This window comes from Sorex fumeus, unplaced genomic scaffold, assembly GCF_029834395.1.
Source record: "Sorex fumeus unplaced genomic scaffold, SorFum_2.1 ptg000002l, whole genome shotgun sequence".
Classification (NCBI taxonomy): Eukaryota; Metazoa; Chordata; class Mammalia; order Eulipotyphla; family Soricidae; genus Sorex; species Sorex fumeus.
In genome coordinates this window covers 24,639,015-24,660,367 of record NW_026606059.1, presented here as the reverse complement: position 1 = coordinate 24,660,367, position 21,353 = coordinate 24,639,015, and the positions used below count along the sequence as shown (strand labels likewise).

The 21,353-nt window shown below is 36.6% G+C and overlaps 1 protein-coding gene across 1 annotated transcript in view; it reads left to right on the top strand.

Moving 5' to 3' along the window:
* Nucleotides 1-8,471, top strand: part of CRISPLD1 (cysteine rich secretory protein LCCL domain containing 1) — a 38,534-nt gene extending 30,063 nt beyond the window's left edge. The window contains exons 13-15 of the mRNA XM_056111145.1: nt 475-550; nt 4,061-4,191; nt 7,848-8,471. Of these exons, the coding sequence (XP_055967120.1) occupies nt 475-550; nt 4,061-4,191; nt 7,848-7,899 (259 nt within the window). The 3' untranslated portion in view covers nt 7,900-8,471. The remainder of the gene's footprint in view (nt 1-474; nt 551-4,060; nt 4,192-7,847) is intronic.
* Nucleotides 8,472-21,353: the final 12,882 nt, after the last annotated feature.

The following is a 21,353-nucleotide window of genomic DNA, read 5'->3' as shown; positions in this document are numbered from 1 at the left end:
TGTTAATTTTATATCTATTGTCCCTTCAGTAGAAACACAGGGTTGAAAGTAATGTGTAATAAAATAAAAGTATAGAATAATATCATTTTTGATTACCAAAAAGAAAAAAAAATTGGTCCCCAAAACTAGAAGTCAGTAAAGCAACAGTAGTTGTATCTCCTGTCTGGTTTGTGATATTGACTTATCTCAGAAGAAAACCAGTGAGTTGGGCTGCCGAGATGTCATACAAGTGCTGGCATGTGTGAGGTCCTGATTTCAGTCCCCAACACTTCCTGCGACCTCCCCCACCCTTTTAGTGCTCGGGTTGTCCCTGGTATGCCTGGGCCCCAAATTACTAACAGTCGGGCCTGTACATCGAGGGGTAAGCCTTATAGGAAATTTAGCTTTATAATCTTGAATTGGCTTTTGTATATACTATCTAGGTTTTGCTAATAGAACAGGATGAAACAACCAACTGCTTAATTTCTTTTTCAGAGTCTATTGCCCACGGAACTGTATGCAGGCAAATCCACATTATGTTCGGGTAATTGGAACTCGAATTTATTCTGATGTAAGTATCCTAATTCATAAAATTTTCTGTATTCACATGTGTGTGTTTGTGTGTGTGAGCATCTGTTTACACTTTTATGTACTGTGTGAATAAACTATGTACATATACACTAGGAACAGAATTAAGAAACATATTCTGTCTTAGCTACAGATTCTCAGGAGAGCTCTACTTCATTACCACTAAAAAAAATGAATATCATATACAAATGAGTACATAATACTTTGTTTTTACTGCAGTTTTCTCTCTGTGCTACCCACATATTTTGTTCCAAAAACATAATAAAATAAATATTCTGGATGCAGTTCTCTTTTCTATAATGTTTATTTTAGTTCTTCAGTGCTTGAAATGCAAATTGAATAATTAATAATTTGTCAAATATACAAAGAGCATATTCACTGCCAAGGGGCATTTAAAAAGTGGCATTCCATGAAAAGCAATACATTACAAAAATCATAAGAAAGCAAACCAAGGGGATGTTGTAATGGATAACACTGAACAAGAGTATTTGCTGTGATGGCTTCAGTGTGGATAAGCACTTTTTGAGTTAGGTTTCAAGTGTGAGTTGGTAAAGAGAGTTAAGGAACTCATTCTTAATGGGGTGATTGGATCTACAAAGACATGATAGAGAGAGCTAATCAGATTTTGGTGGAAGAGCACATATGTTTGCTGGTAACTAAGCTGATGAGCACTGCAGCTAAAATTTGCCTCCAGTTCAATGTATGGGAAGAGGGATCCAGATTTTGAAGCATAGGTAGAGTCTTGAGTGCATGCTGATGAATTTAGATTAGGTAAATTATAGAAACAATTTATAAAAGAAGCCAGAAATACATATGTGAAGTATATTGTAAATTTGGCCATGAAAGAGGTCTAAAATTTTATCTTACTACCTTGTTTGTCTTGGTGAGGTCACTTAAACTTTTTTTTTTCAACTTTCGCTTTACTTTGGAGATTGTTCTCCAAATCTGTCTCTTCCAAACTTCAGTTTCCCAGTGTACCTTAAATATGCTGCTGGTATCTTAACTTTCTCTTCATCCCACTGATGCTTACTGTCTTTGCAAGCCTCCTTTGTATCATTTTTCTATCAAAATCATGATCAATCTTTATGTATTTTTTCAATCCTATTACTTGTTTTTCTCTTTTAGAACACAGCCATTCTTAGGTATCATGATTGTTCCCTCACCTTTTAAATTAATTTTTAAGTTTCTGAGGATAGCAGTTTGGTAATTAATTCATAGATCTGTTTTTTCTTTAACAGCATGACGCATGTCTAGCTGGGAACAGAACAGGCTTACTGCCTCCCTAACTTAAAGCACACAGATATTAAGTCAAGTACTTGCACACATTTGTTGAAAGTATAAAGAAATAAATACATATGAATGAACATACCTAGAACTATCAGAGGTTTCCAAAGAAATCGTTATTTCCAGATTTTCCTTTTAAGCACCCAGACTTTTAATTTTAGTTATGTCTGGTCTTTAAGCTCTCTCCCATATGTCTACACATGCAAGTCATTACTAGAGTCAAGATTCTGTTAGAATTTACATCCTGAGATTATTTTCTCTTCTTACCTCAATGAAATATGTAGGTAATTAATTATGCATTGTGTAATCTGAAAACCTATACATATTGCTATTTCATGGTGAGTGCAGAGGAAGAAATTCAACCGAAAACTGATAACTTTTCCATATTCTGCAAAATACATTCTTTGATACAGGATATACAGGCTAGTCCCCAGCACTTGGGGGATTGCACCCTCAGAACAAGTGCAAAGTATGGAAAGATTAGAATCAGTCTACAAGCTTGTTTCATCTCTCTGTCTCTGTTTCTGTCTCTGTATCTCTCTGTCTGTCTTTCCCACTTTCTCTCACTCCCTTTCTATTTAGAGTTGCAAATTGTACATTCTATTGCTTTGAACTTTCTCATTCATTGTGGATGGCATTCTGTTTTCATTAAAAGTACTCCACTCTTTTCACAGAAAAATCCTTCTTTTCATGATGGATTAGTCTTATTAAATGTGGGTATTAAAATAAAATCTCATCTGACCTCTGAACTGATATAGGAATGCTTGCTGACTGCAGAGTCATGAGGAAAAAAACATACCTTCTACTTATATTAAGTGGTTGAACTTAGTGAATGTTATATCTGAGCACTCTTACTGCCTTGGGAAAAAATGCTAATCATACCCTTTCAGAATAGCAAGACAAATACTGAAATATAACATAATTATTTTTAATTTCATCAGTTACAAATTGCATTGGGCTTAAGTATTAATGCAAAACTTTAAGTGAAGAATAAAATGCCTTCTTAGAAAAAGAATATCGTTTTAGGTCCATAGAATTTGATAATATTTAAAAAGGCATGAAAATTATTAAATAATTTCGCATTTGAAGTGATCTAATAACACCTGAACAATGTCAAAGTTCAAAAAGATCACTAATAAAGCAAGGTCATGTAATATGTGGATGCTTATGTGAACTTAGCAAAAAAAATAACCATTTACAATTAAATCACCTGCTTGAACAGAGGGATTAGAAAATAACACACCAGTGTGATTACAAAGACCCAGAGGTGGATTGCTTCCCAGAAATAGTTCAGTGTTCTTTTTTGTGGAATTTCCATGGGCTATCTTCCTCTGTTGACAAATTTTGGAAAAAAAATTGAAATCAATAAGATGTTAAAATTTAGACACGAGTTTAATGGCCAAAGGAAGAGTTGGCTTCTAGAAGTCAGTAGTTTAAAAATGAAAAAAATAAACCTATAAAAGTAATTTTCTTTCCCATAGAAGTTCCATTCAATTCAGATTACATAATTGCAACAGTGGAACCATAGTACATTTTTTGTAATACTTTATCCATAGTACAACCATAGTACATTTTTTGTAATACTTTATTTTTTGTAATACTTTATAAGACTATTCAAACCAGATTGATGAGTACTGAAAATTTTGGCTGAAGTTACGATTTTTCTTTATGTTTGTTGCCTTGAGGTTATTTTCTCGGCTATGTTTTCTCTGCGTGATACGTTATTTAACAGGAAAATAGCTCTCCCGTTCAATTTATTTGTATTTGGAAAAGGGACCCTTGAGATTTACAGAACTATGAGTTGTTTGCAGTTCAAAACTGAACATAATGAGGCATAGATAATCCAACCTGTGACTTTTTATTTAGCACTATCTCAGGAGGGTCCAGCAAAGACCTGAAATGTTTTAGTGATAGAGAATCATCACCTCTTGAATAGATGCAAAAAAGCACATTTGCATTTCATAGCTTTGCTAGTAGAAAGTGTCCATTGTTTGGACTGATGGGCCTTTGCTACATTCAGTGGGGAAGGAATTCTTTCAGTGCTCAGTTCTTGCTCTAACTGTGACTTTGGAAACATTCCTTTGTGCATAAAACACCATCTTGTAGCTGCTCAGAGGCTCCCATATAGAGACGGTTCTGGTAGAAGAGTAGAATGGGGCAAAGTCAGTGGTAATTTCCTATTAATCATGGGTGTTCCTTGCTCCTTCAGCTGTCCAGTATATGTAGAGCAGCGGTGCATGCTGGGGTGATTCGAAATCATGGTGGATATGTTGATGTCATGCCTGTGGATAAAAGAAAGACTTACACTGCTTCTTTCCAGAACGGAATCTTCTCAGAAAGGTAAATATGGATATGAGTATGCACACACACACGCACGCACACACACACACACACACACACATAACTTACTTGAGTATGAATTTGGGATTATATTGTTGAGTTTCCTTTGCACACTGTAATAGCTCTTCTGGGATGAGAGAAACTGTAGTACCAAAGGTGAGTGTCTCCTTCGGGCTTAGAAAAATCAACGTGGAAATTGGATTAGGAGCCAGAACAACCCGTGTGTTAATTGATAATGAAGAAATTTCTCTGATCCTCTTCTGGATTTTCTAGATTAGTTTTCATACTTAGTTCTTTTTAGGTGAGCAAGGCACTGACTATTTCTCTAATCCAGTTCTCTGACAAAGTATTTGACAAAAACAATGAATTTGATTTTCTCCATAGAAAAATTCTCTTTTTGATTGGACATTGGAGGCCTTATAGGACATAAATGAATTTTCTCGAGTCATCCTTAGTAGGATGTGTTGTAATGATTTGGAGAAGTACTCATGACTTAGAAAAGAACCTATGGTAACTTTTCAAATCACTGGTATTTGTGGAAGCAATGTTAAGTCCCGTTATTTTATGTAATTACAGAAAACTCTCTTTTATTTATTTTGGGAAGTTGTTTGTGCCACTCTTGGCAGTGCCCAGGGCCTGCTTCTGGATCTGTGCTCAGGGTTTACTGGTGAAGGTACTCAGGGGAAAGTACGTTCCCATACGTTCAGAGAATCAGGCTGGTTGCATGAAAGGCAAGTGCCTTAACCTCCTTGTACTAACTCTCTGGCCTGTAACTTTTAAACGTTTACTGAGAAATTTAAAATTACCAATTCAAAGTAAAAATGATATAGTTTATTTTAAATGGGCACTGACATGTCTATAATGCATGATATCAAGATTGCTTTACATTATTCTGAGTGGCATCTTCATAAAAAGACAGATTTGCATTTAGCTTATATTTCCAGATGACACCGGATTTGAGGCTCATTATTAAAATGACTTCCCTCTTTCCTGGCTCATTGTCTCTTCAGTCAGATCTGGTATATAAAATAGATTCAACTAACAGAGATTGATATGCAATTTTGTGACCTACACTCAATTATGAGACTTTATTTGCCTGTTAAGTTTATTGTATTTATTTCAAAACTATGCAATAATGGATGATCTTCTAAGAAAACAGAGTAACTAGTGTTGAACACCTGTTAGAAGTTTGCAAAGCAATCTTAGATATTTTAGGTTTGTTAGCCTTTCTGTTTTATCATTCCTCTAGTGTAGTTTTTATTAACTGTAATTTAGAAATGTGTAAACGGAGGCTGAGGGGTTCAGTCATAGACCCTGGGGCCTAACTAGGCAGTCTTAGATCCACGTTCATCTCTAGGTCCCTAGGCTTAGTGATGCTTTTTCTCATGGTATCATGGAAGATGAAATAGAAATACAACAAACGTATTTATTTTTCAGGACACCCAGTCAGCCTATTTCTTACAAACAAAAATGTCTGGGAAGATCAGAGCGGTACATAGGTACAGAGGGTAGAGCACCTGCTTAGCACATGGTCAGTAGGGTTTGATTCCTGGCATCCTATATGGTCCCCTGAACACTACCAAGAGTGATTCTTGGTGCAGAACCAGGAGTAATCACTGAGCATTGTTGTGTGTATTCTCAATACCCAAAACAAAAAACGTTCTCGATTAGCTTCTGCTGAGATGAGAGGCACACATCTGACTCATGTGTGCCTATTGTCTGTGCTTTGTGTATAGGCGTGTGATATCTTTGTCTTTTTTTCACTCTAAATTTCTCCGTAGTATAGAGACTTTGCTCTTGATTTTTGTTTGGGGGCCACACTTGGCCGTGTTCAGGGCATACTCCTGGCTCAGAGAATCAATCCCTTCCTCTGAGTTTAGGGGATCATATGACGTGACATGAATTAAACTTTGATCAGTTGCATGTAAGTCATGCCCTTTACCTGCTGTACTATCTCTCGGACCCAACACCAATTTATTATTATAAATTATAAAATAACGATTTATTATTATTATTATTATTATTATTTCTAAGAAAATAAACCCAATGCAAAAATCTAAAGACATCAAAAGTTTATTTTTTATTACATTAAATAACGATTAATGCTATTATTAATCTAATATGTAGGGGCTAAAGCAAAACATACCTTAACTTATATTGTCAAATAAAATAGAAATCATTCAGACTGAGTGCATGTCTTATGTATGGGAGGGCCAGGTTTGCGCCCAAGTACTGGCACACACAGTACCCTGAGCATTGCCAGGAGACAACACCCTAAGCACCATGCAATGAGTAGCCCCTTAGCACTGCCAAGTAGGGCCCCAGGCCGAAATAAATACACAAATGAAACAAAATAGATTCTGAGGGTCATGGAGATAGTACAGGTGTTAGAATGTGTGAATTCCATGGGTTCTGCCCCCAGCATCACATGGCCTCTGGAGCCTAGTGGGTTGCTGGGGTACAGCACACGTGGAGGTTATATTTGTGTGCTATAGACCTGAGAATGTTTATTTATACCAAGCACCACTGCAGTGACCCCTCTGCACCCCAGCTCTGTAAGGCCCAAGTAGCTTTGCCTTCTCCTAGTGCTGAACCTCCAACCCAGTTGGACTTAGGCACTCCTGAGCACTGCCCAGAAGGCCCCCTCCAAAAATTAGTATGGTTTTGGCATTGATTTCAATTTGTGTTGTAAAAGTAGTGCAAAGTGAGATTGAGTGCTCCCATCTGTGTGTTTCTGTAGATTTTTCTATTGCAGTGAAGAAAGTCTTAAGAACTTTCAGATTAGAACGTTGAGCTAAGACTTTCCTTGAAACTGTAGACTTGAGCCAAGAGAAGTATTCAAAGGGCTGGAGTTCATGCCTGGCATGTGTGAAGCCCAGAATCCGATCCCCTCACCAACTAGGCGCCTAAACACCACTAGGTGTAGCCAAAAATGACTTGAAGCACTTCCAGACGTGGTTCTGGTGGCCCCTAGCACTTTTTAACCTAAGTATCGAATCACCTGCTCTGCACTCCTGAGCTGAGTGTCCCCAAGAGTAACTCCCCAGTATCCCTGAGCACTGTGAGCATCAAATCATCCACTCTGCACAGCTGAGCTAAATATCACCAGGAGTAACACCCGGGATCCCTGAGCATTGTTGGGTACCCTGTGCAAGAAAGACATAACAAATATCAAAGACTGTAATAAGTATGATAGCACGATAACTAAATTGCCAGACTTGGGGAAAAGTAAGTTAGTGTTCTAGAGTATTGCTTAAATACGACAGTGTTTTTAAATTTGCTTTTAGCTGTTGTAGCTCATTGAAAACTGAATCTGAATAATCCCCCAGTGAAATGAAATAACAGCTGTTCACTTATGTTGCACTAAATTAAAAGGTGGTTTATATAAAACCTGTTCTATAATCTATGAGGTTCTATATAAAATACTGTAATAACCATTATTACACCTTGAAATTCTGAAGCCAAACATACAACCCAGATTTAAAGAATTATGTCATTCTCGCTTAGGATTTCCAAAAGCCATAAATTATAGTAGCGAAAGAAATGTGACCATCTGGATTTGTAGAGTTACTTTCCTGACTGTCATAAGAAAACATGATTTAGTTAAAGAGTTATATATAAGAATGACGTCAATACCCTATTTATATTCTTTGCAGTTTACAGAATCCTCCGGGAGGAAAGGCATTCAGAGTATTCGCTGTTGTCTGAATGAAATACATGCAAGAGGATCACAGAGACTATTCCAAATGCCATATTTTTAAAGTTTGTATAAAACTGTAACATTACTGTACAGAAGATATCAACTATTTTTCAGCCCCCTGCAAAAGTGCCAAATGCAGATAATTCTAGGTAGACAAAGTCTGTAAAGTAAAACATGGGACATTATTAGCTTTGGGGAAAATAATGGGTATGTAATGGTTTTAGAAATCCTGTGTTAAATATTGCTATATTTTCTTAGCAGTTATTTCTACAGTAAATTACATAGTCATGATTGTTCTACATTTTATATTATATTATATGGTGCTTTGTATATGCCACTAATAAAATGAATCTAAACATTGAATGTGAATGGCCCTCAGAAAATCATTTGATACATTTGAAATAATCAGTTCAAAAAATTGAAAGAAACCATGTATCTCCTTTTCCCAATCAAATGCTATGCTATTTTCTATCCCAAATAACCAAATAATTTCCACCTAATAACTATATGGTTATTCTTTAAATTTAGACAAGGAATATTAAATCATGGAAGTGCACTTCTTATTTTGTATAAAATAGTTCCTTAATATGCAAATGAATCTGTTTAAGTGTTTGATTCTTTGGGAAGAGCCTTGCTAGTTAACGGAATGAAATCAGTAGTGTTACTGTAAACCTTGCTAGTAATATAGAGGGTTAAGCATGGGTAGCCAAACTGAGGTCACACATTTTCTTTTGTATCCTGGCAAATACTCCTGCGGGCCAGGAAGTATGGTAGCAAAAAGTTTAGCAAAGATACACTAATGTATTGTATCACCTTTGCCACTGATGTTCCTATGGTAAATGGCTATGTGTATAAATGTTGCCATATAATATCTATAAGGTCGGTATGTTTATTTCTATGAAAAAATAAATGCATTGTGCTTTGAAACCAAAAATCTGTAAATGTTAATTTTGATAATTTTTTTCTGGTGAAATGTCTTTGCCCCTGTAAACATACTAAAATTAAATAAGTTTCAAAGTATTATTGGCCTTTTCTATTCTTATTTTTATTTAACAGTGATTTAGAATTAACCAATATTTGTAAACATCGAATTTGTTTTATCAATAAAGGTAGATCTTCTATCACAGAAGTCTTCTAAGACCACATTATTAGTTTACATATTGATATGTAAAATTAAGTAGATGATTATCTGAAAGGATTATATTAAGAGGAATTTAGCATCATATGAGAGATGAATTTGTAAATGGAAAGGAAGTAATCTGAAAGATACAAAGTGCTTAAAGATGAATTGATAAGACAACAGTTCCTTCAGGTGGTTTAGAAATTTAAATAAGGGAGAAATTACATGGAGGAATTAGAGAAATACAAAGAACTCGATGCAAAGTGGATGCAAAGTAGAGAAGCAGGAAGTACAGGGGTTAAGGTGCTTACCTTGCATGCAGGTGACCCTGGTTTACTTCCTGGCACTACATACAGTTCCCTGAATCATCCCTGAGTACAGAGCCAGATATAACCTGTGAGCACTCACTGAATGTTACCCCACGTCACATCACCCCCAGAAAAAAGAGGGATTCACATAACCAGCAACCAGAGAGGACTACTTATGAAGAAACTTAACCATGAGATCACTTGTCAAGTATTGGTCAAGGTCAGTTCAAAATATAGGTGATTACAGAATGGAATGGAAGCAAGTATTTGCCAATAATTCATCTGGTAAAGGATTAATATCCAATGAATAATTCTATCAAAATTAGGGTAAAGAGGTTAGAGGGAAAGAGGAAGGATGAGGGCGGGGTGGGCAGGGGGAGGGATACTGGGGATATTGGTGGTGGAATATGTACACTGGTGGAGGGATGGGTGTTCAGTCAGTGTATGACAAACTCGAACATGAAAGTTTTGTAACTGCGGCTCACAGTGATTCAGTTAAAAAAATTAATTCTCTCAGACAGCTATTTTCAGGGTAGCACAACAGTGAATAAGTCCCACAGCAATGAGATGGATACACTCATATACAAGAATAAAAACAACCAATCCTGCTGTGGATGTGGTGGGGGAAAAGGAATCCTCATCCACTGATGCTGGAAATATCAACTGGCTTAAACTCTTTAGAAGATAATATGGACACTTGAAAAACTGAGAATTGATGCCTCCATATGATCCAGCAATTCCACTTCCTGGTACCTGCTCTAGGGGCAAAAGACAGTTCTGCTTTTATTTCATCGTAACACTATTCATAATAGGCAAGATTTGGAAACAGTCTGAGTGCCCCAGAACAGATGATCAGATAAAGAAATCCTAGTACATATACACAGTGGAATATTCCTAGAAGGATAAAATCTTACAATTTGCCACCACATGGATGAAACTAGAGTGCATCACGCTGAGGAAAGTCAGTCAGGAGAGTATCAAATGCAGAATGATCTTTCATATGTAGGATATAAAGAAATACAGTAAGAGAGGAACAAATGGCCAAAGACAAAAGAACTGAAGAGTCTGGTCTACAGAACAGATTATACCTGTTGGGAAATGGGAGAGATGGAGGGACACTGGTGACCATGGGACATTGGTTGGAGGGAGAGTGCATGGTGGCTGCAGGTGTGGTGTTGGAATGATGCATGTATGAAGCTATCATTTAAAGTATTGTAAATTGTAGTACTTCAACAAAAGTCCACAGAGGTTATAAAAAAATAACCATTTGTATGTATTTTTGATATTTTGTTATTAAAATTTTTATCAATGACACATTAGTTAAAAGTTTTTGGGATAAAACATTACCACACCACACCCACCACCAAAGGGTCAGTATTCTCACAAAACGTTATTATTATTATTATTCTCTGATAATTCTATCAGAGAATTACTTTGTATCTTTCAGATTACTTCCTTTCCATTTATAAATTTATCTTTCATTTGATGCTAAATTCCTCTTAATGTAATACTTCCAGATAATCATCAAAACATTATTATCATTCTCTGAGAAGTCTACCGACTTGATAACCTGAATTTTTATTTTAGTCTAAGATTTTTTTTCCCATTGGGCAATGTTTTTTCCCATTGGCAATGTTCCTTAATTTATTTCTGAATATACCGTATATGAGTTAGATAATCTCGTTGTCTTTTGGCTTCTGATTTGTTTTATTTCACATAATCTCTTCAGATTCCAACCATGTTATGTCAAACAGCAAGATACTATAATTTCTTGTTAGGTGAGTCACATTGCATTGTATTAGCTATACTCATTCATTTACTCATCTGTCATTGTGAATCTGGTTTTGCTTCCTGGTCTTGACTATTGTACACAGTGCTGGAATGAACAAAGTATGCGCATATCTTTTTTAAATCAGTGGTTTTTGTTCATTTGGGGGCCACATCTGGACTCGCTCAGGACTTGCTCTTGATTCTGTGTGGAGGCTTCAGTACTGGTATTGCTCAGAGGATTGTTTGCAGTGCCAGAAATCTAAACAGGGCTGGCTACATTTGAGGCAAGCACCTGTTAATCCCCATTTAGGGTTTACTTCTGGCAGTGCTTAAGAGACTATATGTAGTGGTAGAAATACTGTTTTGCTTTTAAAAAATTAGCTTCAGCATGGTTGTTAACACTTAAGAATTCAATAGATGTCTGTACATTGATTTTGTTGCCAGTAGCTGTTACTATACTGTTTACATTTATTGTTTCTAGAACTTCTTTATTGGATTTTTTTTTAGGTTTTTCTATGTACAAGTCGGCTGCGTGCAAGGCAAACGCCCTACCCGCTGTGCTATAGCGATAGCACAGCAGTAGGGCGGTTGCCTTGCACGCAGCCAACATGGCCGACCCGAGTTCGATTCCTCTGCCCCTCTCGGAGAGCCCGGCAAGCTACCGAGAGTATCTCGCCTGCACGGCAGAGCCCGGCAAGCTCCCCGTGACGTATTCGATATGCCAAACACAGTAACAACAAAGTCTCCAATGGAGACGTTACTGGGCCCGCTCGAGCAAATCGATGATCAACGGGAGGGCCTTTACTATGTACAAGAGCATTTCTTCTGCAAATAGTGATAGTTTGATATTTCTACCCATCTGAATTCCTTTGATTTCTCTTTCTTACCATTTAATAAGTATGGCAAGGACTTTTAATACTATGTTCAATGGTATCAGTGAAAGTGGACATCTTTGTCGCCCCAGCTTAGAGGAAAGTCTTTCGGTTTTTCCCCATTGAGGAACATGTTAGCTGTGATTTTATTGTGTATGGCCTTTGTAGTGTTAAGTTCCTTCAATCCATTTTCTTTAAAATTTTTGTTTTGGGGTCACACTTGGCAATGCTCAGGGGTTGCTCATGGCTCTGCTCAGGAATCACTCTTGATAGTTATTGGGGGATAATATAATATGCCCGGGATTGAACCCAGATCAGCTGCATGCAACTCAATGGCCCTACCTGCTTTACTTTCATTCTGTTCTCGGGCACTTGGGTTGCCCCAAATTCCCATTTTGTTCTGAAGGTTTTCAACATCAACATGGGTGTTGAATATTGTCAAGTGCTTTCTTTATTACAGGGATGATCATATGACTTTGTAGTTCCTTTTATTAATATGATGTAAAACATAATTGAGTCCAGAAGAAATAAATGGACAATTAATTTACAATAGAGGTTAGTTGCATGAAGTGGAGCAATGAGAGTCTCCTTTTAAAAATGATGCTAGTGGGGCTGGAGCCATAGCACAGCGGGTAGGGTGTTTGTCTTGCATGTGGTTGACCCGGATTTGGCTCCCAGCATCCCATATGGTCTCCTGAGCACCGCCAGGGGTAATACCTGAGTGAAGAGCCAGGAGTAACCCCTGTGCATTGCCGGATGTGACCCAAAAAGGAAAAAATAAAAAAAAATGATGCTAGTGAAGGAAAATGTGAGCAGAACCCTCCACGACATTGAAGTTAAAGGCATCTTCAAAGATGAAACACCACTGACCAAACAAGTGGAAGCAAAGATAAACAAATGGGACTGCATTAAACTAAAAAGCTTCTGGACCTCAAAAGAAACAGTGACCAAGATATAAAGACAGCCCACAAATTTGGGGAAAAAATTTACCTAATGTCCATCTTAGAAGGGTTTAATATCCAAAATATATAAGACACTGGTAGAACTTTCCAAAAAAACAAAAACAAAACATCCAACCCGATCAAAAACTGGGGAGAACAAATACAAATGAACAGAAACTTTCTCAAAGAAATGAAAATTCCCAAAAGACATGAAGAAATCTCTACATTGCTAATCAAGGAGATGCAAATCAAAACAACAAAGATATCTCACACCAGAGACTGGCACGCATCAAAAAGGACAAGAGCAACCAATGCTGACGTGGATGCTGGGATAAAGGGACTCTTCTTCATTGTTGGTGGGAATGCTGACTGGTCCAGTCTTTTTGGAAAACAATATGAGCATTCCTCAGAAGAGCTAGAAATTCAACTTCCATATTACCTAGCAATACCACTTCTGGGAATATACTCTGGGAGCCCAAAAACACACAACAGAAATGCCACCTGCACTTCTGTGTTCATTATAGCACTATTCGCAATAGTAAGAATCTGGAAACAACCCAAGTGCCCAAGAACAGATGACTGGTTAAAGAAACTATAGTACACGGGAGCCTTGTGGACAGCAGGTTTGAGCCGGGGGTGGTGGGAGCGGCAGGGACCTCATGGGAAGGGGGGCGTTCTGGGTCATCCTTCACACCCGACCGAGGTCGCCAGCTGCCCCCCACGAGCGGCTCTCCGGCACGGCCACGACTCCAGAGCACAGAAACCAATCTCTTAACTATCTAACTTTTAATAGAAATTCTTCTAGGGTTAATAAGTAAAATAGCAGAAATCCAAAACCGCGCGGCTGCTATTGCGGCCGCGCAACATCATTTTATTCTTAAACCCAGCTGTAGAAAACAAATCATTTCACAACGCTGTTTCAGCATGTCTGATTGGGGGAGGGCGGGTCGTAAACTCTAAACAATAATTGTGCATCTTCTACCGAAACAATGTATCTAGTCAAAGTAGATAGAGTATTAACGAGAACTCACAGGAATTGGGAGGGGTGGGAGGTGGGGTTCTATTGGGGTTCGCGGTTAAAAATAAGTATTGGTAAAGGGAAATGTGTTTGATATTTACATGACTGAGACCTAAACCCGAAAGCTCTGTAACTTTTCCCACAGTGATTCAATAAAGAAATAAATTATAAAAAAAATAAAGAAAGAAACTATAGTACAGCTACACAATGGAATACTACACAGCTGTTAGGAAAATGAAGCTATGAAAATTGATTATAAATGGGGGAACATGGAGCATATCCTAGTGAGTGAAATGAGTCAGAAGGAAAGGGATAGACAGAATGATTGGACTCATTTGTGGTATATATAAAAAACAATAATAAGAGATCAATACCAAAGGACAATAAAAACAAGGGCCAGGAGGATTGGTCCATGGTTGGAAGCCTGCCTCAAGTACTGGAGAAAAAGGCATCTGGGATAGAGAAGTTATCACCATGACAAAGATAGTTGGAAATGATGACTGTAGATGAGAACTGCATGCTGAAAGCAGGTAAAGAAACAAACATGATAAGCTTTCAGTACCTGTGTTGCTAACTATCGTGCCCCAAAGGGAAGAGAAAGAGAGAGAGAAAGAGAGAAATAGAAAAAAGAAGAAAGAAGGAAAATGACTGCCATAAAGACAGGCCCGGGGGAGGGTAGCAGAAGGGAAACTGGGGACATTGATGGTGGGAAATGTACACTGGTAGAGGAATGAGTGTTGGAACACTGTATGACTAAAACCCAACCATGATCAGATTTGTAACTGTATCTCACAGTGACTCAAAAAAATTAAATTTAAATAAATAAAATTTTTAAAAGGAAGTAAAGAACAAATGGGGGAAATAGCAAAAGAGGAGGAAATAAGGGGAAGGCAGGGATGAAGTCATAAACGGATAGGATATAAGTATCTGGCACATAAATTTTGACTAATTAAAAACACATCAAAGAACTGAGGTTGGTTCTTGGTTATGTCACAGGACACAGGCCAGAAAATTCCTCCTTGGTCTCCTGATACCTTCTTACCTTTTAATAAGTAAATATCAAGAAATAAAAAAAATAATGCTAGGAGAAATGAGGAGAGAAGGAAGGAAGGAAGGTGGCAGGTAGGCTATTTCACACCATTCACACAGGTTCAAAAGAGATTATCTTAATATCAAACATGTCTCTATAAAATAAAGTAAGGAAAATGTAGGCAAGATCTCTTAAGTTTTTGAGTTTAGAGGAGTCTTTAATGATTTTACCTCATTGGCAAAGACCGCACTGCACTGTCCTCCTGTTGTTCATCGATTTTTTCGAGCGGGCCCAGTAACGTCTCCATTGTGAGACTTGTTGTTACTGTGTTTGGCATATTGAATACATCACGGGTAGCTTTTCAGGCTTTGCCCTGCGGGCAAGATACTCTTGGTAGCTTGCTGGGCTCTCTGAGAGGGGTGGAGGAATCGAATCTGGTCCGACCATGTTGGCTGCGTACAAGACAAACACCTTACCCGCTATGCTATTGCTCCAGCCCATTGGCAAAGAAAATTAAACAATTGAAGAGTATACTACACCAAACTAAAAGTTTTGCATTGTAAAAAGAATAAAGAGTAAAATAAGACATTGCATTGATTGGGAGAACATATTTGCACATCACACATCAGTCAGAAGACTAATGTTCAGGGAGAAGAAAGCATTCTCAAAGCTCAACAACAGTAAATAATTCCACGAAGAAAGGTGAAAGGAGATGAACAGATAATTCCTCAATGACATAAAAATAGACAATGGGCAGATAAAAAAATGTTCACTATCACCAATTAACTCAAAATCGAAGGGATAATAAGATCTTAAGTTCTATCAGTGATAACGAGTTATGTCAAAAAGTCCAGAAACAATAAGTGCTGGCCTGGATATAGACTAAAAGAACACTCATTCCCCATTGGTGGGACTGTTGCTTGGTTCAGTCTGCTTAGAGAAGAATTTTGAAAAATTCTCAAAAAATTAAGAATACAGCTTTTATTTGACCCTGTAATAGACCCCTGGATATCTACCTCAAAAACAGAAAAACATTAACCCAAGAGGACATACACACACTTATGTTCATGCACTATATTATTAACAATAGCCAAATATGGAAATAACCCTAGCGGCCAAGAACAATGAGTAGATAAAGAAATTGCTCATTTGCAAGAAAAGCTATAATCTTGAAGCTTGCTATAACTTAGATGTAATTGGAGAAAGTCATGCTAAGTGAAATGTTAGCAAGAAAAAAAATGCTAGATGTTTTCTCTTTTAGAAAGATATGAGGAAACAAAGCAAGGGATTAGGCACTCCTCAATGAAAACAATGCTACGATATGGCCAATAGAATTATGATCAGAGGATGCTAATGGGGGTGAGGGGGAGGGATCTTGGCATAATGGTGTAGAGATCCTGGCACTCTGGTGGTAGGTATGGTGTAGCAGCTCTGCACATATTATACGAATATTGGTGCCATTGTAAAAACTGATGAAGAAAGAAATAACTAGATACTTATACACAAGATATTTTACTCAAATTATTTAATGAAAATTAAAATAAAAGTGATCAAATTACTACATTGGAGAAAAAAGGAGAAACTTAGAAACAATTTTAGAAATGATTAGAAGTAACAGAGTATATATTTGTGGGGGGTTTTGCTCGGAGTTGAACATTTGTATTACAGATTTTGGGCAACTCAATTTAGAATATTTGACAGAAATTTTTTTCACTTTATATAAATGTATAAGTAAAATCTAATTATCATTTATTAGAAACCATACTTCAAATTTTGAATTTTGATCATTTTCCTAAGATAATGCTGCACAGTTACCATAGTCTCTTATAATGATGAGAATCAAACCACAGCTATGTAGGCCCAGAATGTAGACATTTGTCACTGATACTCTGCAATACGTGTGAACAGCATTTTGGGATTGTGTCTTAAGACTCCTCGTCCCATTCATCTGCTTTCCGCTTTCAGTATAACATTCTACAAATTATCTGAGGTATAGAGCACTTGATCATAAGAGAAAGGTTTTGAGGTAGATGACTGTCCCCACTGTAAGCAAATATAGGTAAGTTTTCTAACGTATGTTTAAATTAAACTGTGGTAAGCTATGATGCTTAGCAGGTTAGGTATATTACTTGTATTTTCAATTTAGAATATTTGTGACTTAAAATGGATTTATCAGGTTATAGTCCCATGCCAGGCTACAATATCTTACCTGATTTTGATGGGACAAGGGGGTTATCAAGCAGTGTTCAAGAGGCCCAGAGGACTTATTTGAGATTCTTGAGGGAGCAAATCAGTAGTTCAATGTAAGGGTCAAAGAATGTGGTGCTGCCAAGGATTATCTGGATTTCTCAAGGTGATCACAGAACCATGCAGTACTGGGGATTAATCTGGTTGGTACACACAAGGTTGATAGCAAACTAAAACACAAGTGTACTACAATCACAAAGTCAGGATACTTAGGAGTCAATGAATATAGTTTTTTGTTTATTGGATTTGGAACCACACCTGTCAGTGTTCAGGGCTTACTATTGTTTCTGTGCTCAGGGATCACTCCTAGAAGGACTCAGGTCACCATGTGGGTTCCAAAGATAGAATCTGGGTTGGCCACAACCAAGACAAATGCCCTGCCCATTTGTACTAACTCTCCAGTACTCATTTTATTTATTTTAGCTTTTGTGTCTCTTTCATTAGAATCATGTCCCCAGAGATATCTCTAAGAATGATGTTGAAGAGCATATATTTTCTTCCAGGGAATTTATGGCTTCAGGTCTTAATGAAACAACATAAACGTAGTTAAGAATGAACTTAGTAAGAAAACAGAATCTGGAAAGTGTGTGTGTGTGTGTGTGTGTGTGTGTGTGTGTGTAAAGAAATATGTGGGTAAACTCACTAGGAGTCTTGTGAAGGATATATATAACAAAAGTAAATGAGTTGTTGTATCTTTTGTGAAAAGCAGGAACAGAATTACTCTAGAATTTATCACCATGCCTTTCTCTTGTTGAAAGTGTACAATAAACAAAATGTCTTACCTTATAACTGTTGTATACCAAAAAGTAATAGAAATATCTGTGACCTGATGTAGTCACATATGAGATTTTACTAAGTGGAAGTTAGTTCACTATGATGCATGTGTTTGAATGTGTTAACCCCCAGAGAATGATACGTTATAAATCAGGATTTTATTAACTACTACCATATATACATTATTTAAAATTATTTTTAGTCATATAATAGTGCCCACAAGTATTTACACACATTTTATTTATGTACAAAAATAAATGTATAACATATTAGTAATAGTTTATGATCACAGGGTAATTGATTCATCATATTTAAATTATTTCTTTTTATATTATAACATATTAGTAATAGTTTATGATCACAGGGTAATTGATTCATCATATTTAAATTATTTCTTTTTATATGTATATACTCCATTCACAGCAATAAGAAGGAGTTAAAACTGTAACACTCACTATATATACATTGAGTGTGTGGATTTTACAAACATTTAAACACTAGAACATGAATTAGAAAATACTTTGTGCTTTTAGCTAACATTAGATATAAAATTTTTAATATGCTGAATCATCTTAATTTTTACATGAATTTTCTTGTTAAATCAGTCAAACATTTTTTTTAAACATCAATTGAAGAAATACGACAATCCCAAAAGGGAAGAAGGAATGTTCCTCCACAGTGAAAACAAATAAGACCAGCCCATAGATAATTTCTGCTGGCTTTAAAGGCTCTTCCCAGCTCTTTTGGTTAATACTACATTCTGCCTGACAGTAACTTTCAGTGTAGTACTGCCAGAGAAAGCTAACCTGGGCATAGACCGGAAAAATATTCCTCACGTCCTCACACGTTGAGTAAATCTTTGCTTACTGGCTGCCTTGCCCACTGTTGGGAGCGCTTGACTGGAAAGGAAAAACAGACATAGATGTGAAAACTTGGGTTAAAGTGAGAGGTACAAAAAAAAATTAGGAAAGAAGAAAAAATAATTTAACAATTCTGTATTTAAAATTAAGTATAAAGTGAGGTATATCATTGATAGTCACCCACCCAACAATTATTACCAATTACTTTTAAAATATCACAATCCAATAAAAATGTGTTTAAATAAAATTATCAAGGTGAGCCTCTTACAAGCTACTTAAACTTAAAAGGAACAATTCTTACAAAAGTAAGTTCAAGAGTTTCTTTCATGGTTGAAGTGATATAGCACGGGGGGGGGGGGGGGGGGGAGGGGAGTGCTTGCCTTGCATGCAGCAAACCTTGGTTCAATTCCTAGCATCCCATATGGTCCCCCTAGCACCACCATGAGTAATTCCTAAGTGCAGAGCCAGGAGTAACTCCTGAACATCTCTGGGTGTGACAAAAAAAAAAAGAAGAAAGAAAGAAAGAAAGAAAGGAAAAGAAAGAGTGTTCTTTCAGAAAACCATTCTACAACAGACAAAGAAGATCTGGTCTTGTTAGATCTTGTAAGAGGATTCTTAGGGAAATACTATATGTGTACAGAAAATTGCATACTGATAATTTATTTTATTTTCCTTTGGTTAAAAAAATTCAGACTGGTGTGGGGGACTTAGTAATTTTAGAGATACTGGAACACTCTTTTTCTATTTTATAAACCTTAATAAACAGAATAAATTAAAGAACAATGTATATTCATTGAAAAATTACCAATGGTTTATGCTTTAAGAATATCTAAAAATACCATAACCCATCAAAGCATAACTAGTTCTGAAAAATAATTATAACAAACATAACCAAAATATCTAATAATAAAACTTATTAGGGAGATGAACCAAAGGTCTGGATCAACATGTGATTTTTGGTATTGCCTTGTCACCTGTTTACCACCATGCATTACCCTACTGGCCACAACCGCTTCCAGACCAAGTAACACCAACTCTAGCACTGAACCCACGATGCTGGGTTGGGTATCTCTGGGATTGGCCCCTCAAGTACCACTGAGAAGACTCAGTAAATAATAAATATTTGTTAAGTGATTGTTATATTTGGCTGCATGCAATTTATCATCTCTCTCTCTATATATATATACATATATATTAAAAGATTAAAAGAGAGAAAACTAAAAGATTTTATTTTTGAGAAGATGATACTGAAGAGCAAGAACGTACAAGCACTTTTGAAATAAATGTTTCAGGAATACCATTAAAAGAAATTATAAATAAAAGACTAAAAAATTAAAGAGTATTAATGCTACCAAATTTTCTGTCCTTGAATGTTTCTTTCATCTGTGCTGTGGGGAACTAAGGGCCATTTCTGCAATACTCAACCAGCAGGTACAGCTCAGAGTTCAGGTCTGGCAGTGCTATGCCAGGGTTCAAACTCAGAATCTCACTGACCCCCTTTCAAGCTATATTTAGCTAGATCTTTTCCAGAGGTTATGGTGTGTAGTGTAGTTCAATTTCTGAGGTTAGGACAGCAAACCATCCTCTCTTGCATTATCATAAGACACTAGTCTTCTATCAATAGAAAAGGAATAAAAAAACTTACCACCAATAACCTCATTGATTTAATTTCTTTTTACAGTGAGAGTAAACAGGAAAGAAGAGATTCTAAATTTTCATAAGCATTGATTATTCAAGAAATGTTTATGTACTTTGGAGGAGCTATATGTGTTGGGTATATAAGCAAACTAAACATCACAAGAAAAAATAGGGTTAGTAGAACAAAAGGCATAAAATAAAAGAATACAAGTTAGCTGCATTGTACAGCAGGCAGAATATATATGAAAAGAAAATTAGAGTGAGGGGAACAGATAATAAGAGTATAAAATAGAGTGACCAGCAGTTAAATGTATACTTGCATATTAATAGTAGGATCTAATTAGCTGGAGAATATTGTGGTTGAGAAATTAAATAAAGATATCTCAGACCAGAGAGATGATACAGTGGGTAAGTTGCATGATGCCCACTCGTGTATGATCCATAGCACCCCATAAAGTTCCCAAGACCAGGAGTGATTTCGAGTTCAGAGCCCTAAGCACCACAAAATAAGAGTGAAGGTATATCCCCCCAAAGCACAAGATAATGTGTTGTAAAAAACATGTAATAAGAGTTAACAAATAATGAGAACAGAAATACATACATTCACACTGAGGATTTCAAAAGAGGAAAGTAAAAGTAGGAAAATTTGGAGAAATACAACATAAAAACTCTCAGGATTGAAAATATATGAAAGCCTTGATTATTAAAGTATTTATATAAAATAGAACAAAAATACAGAGCTATCATGGATTGGAGACCAACCACACATGCTAGGGGAAAAGGGAGCTCAGATAGAGAAGGGAACACCAAATAAAGGTGTTGGGAGGATCCTCCCAGGATGGGAGAAGCATGCTGAAAGCAGAATATAGACCAAACATGATTGT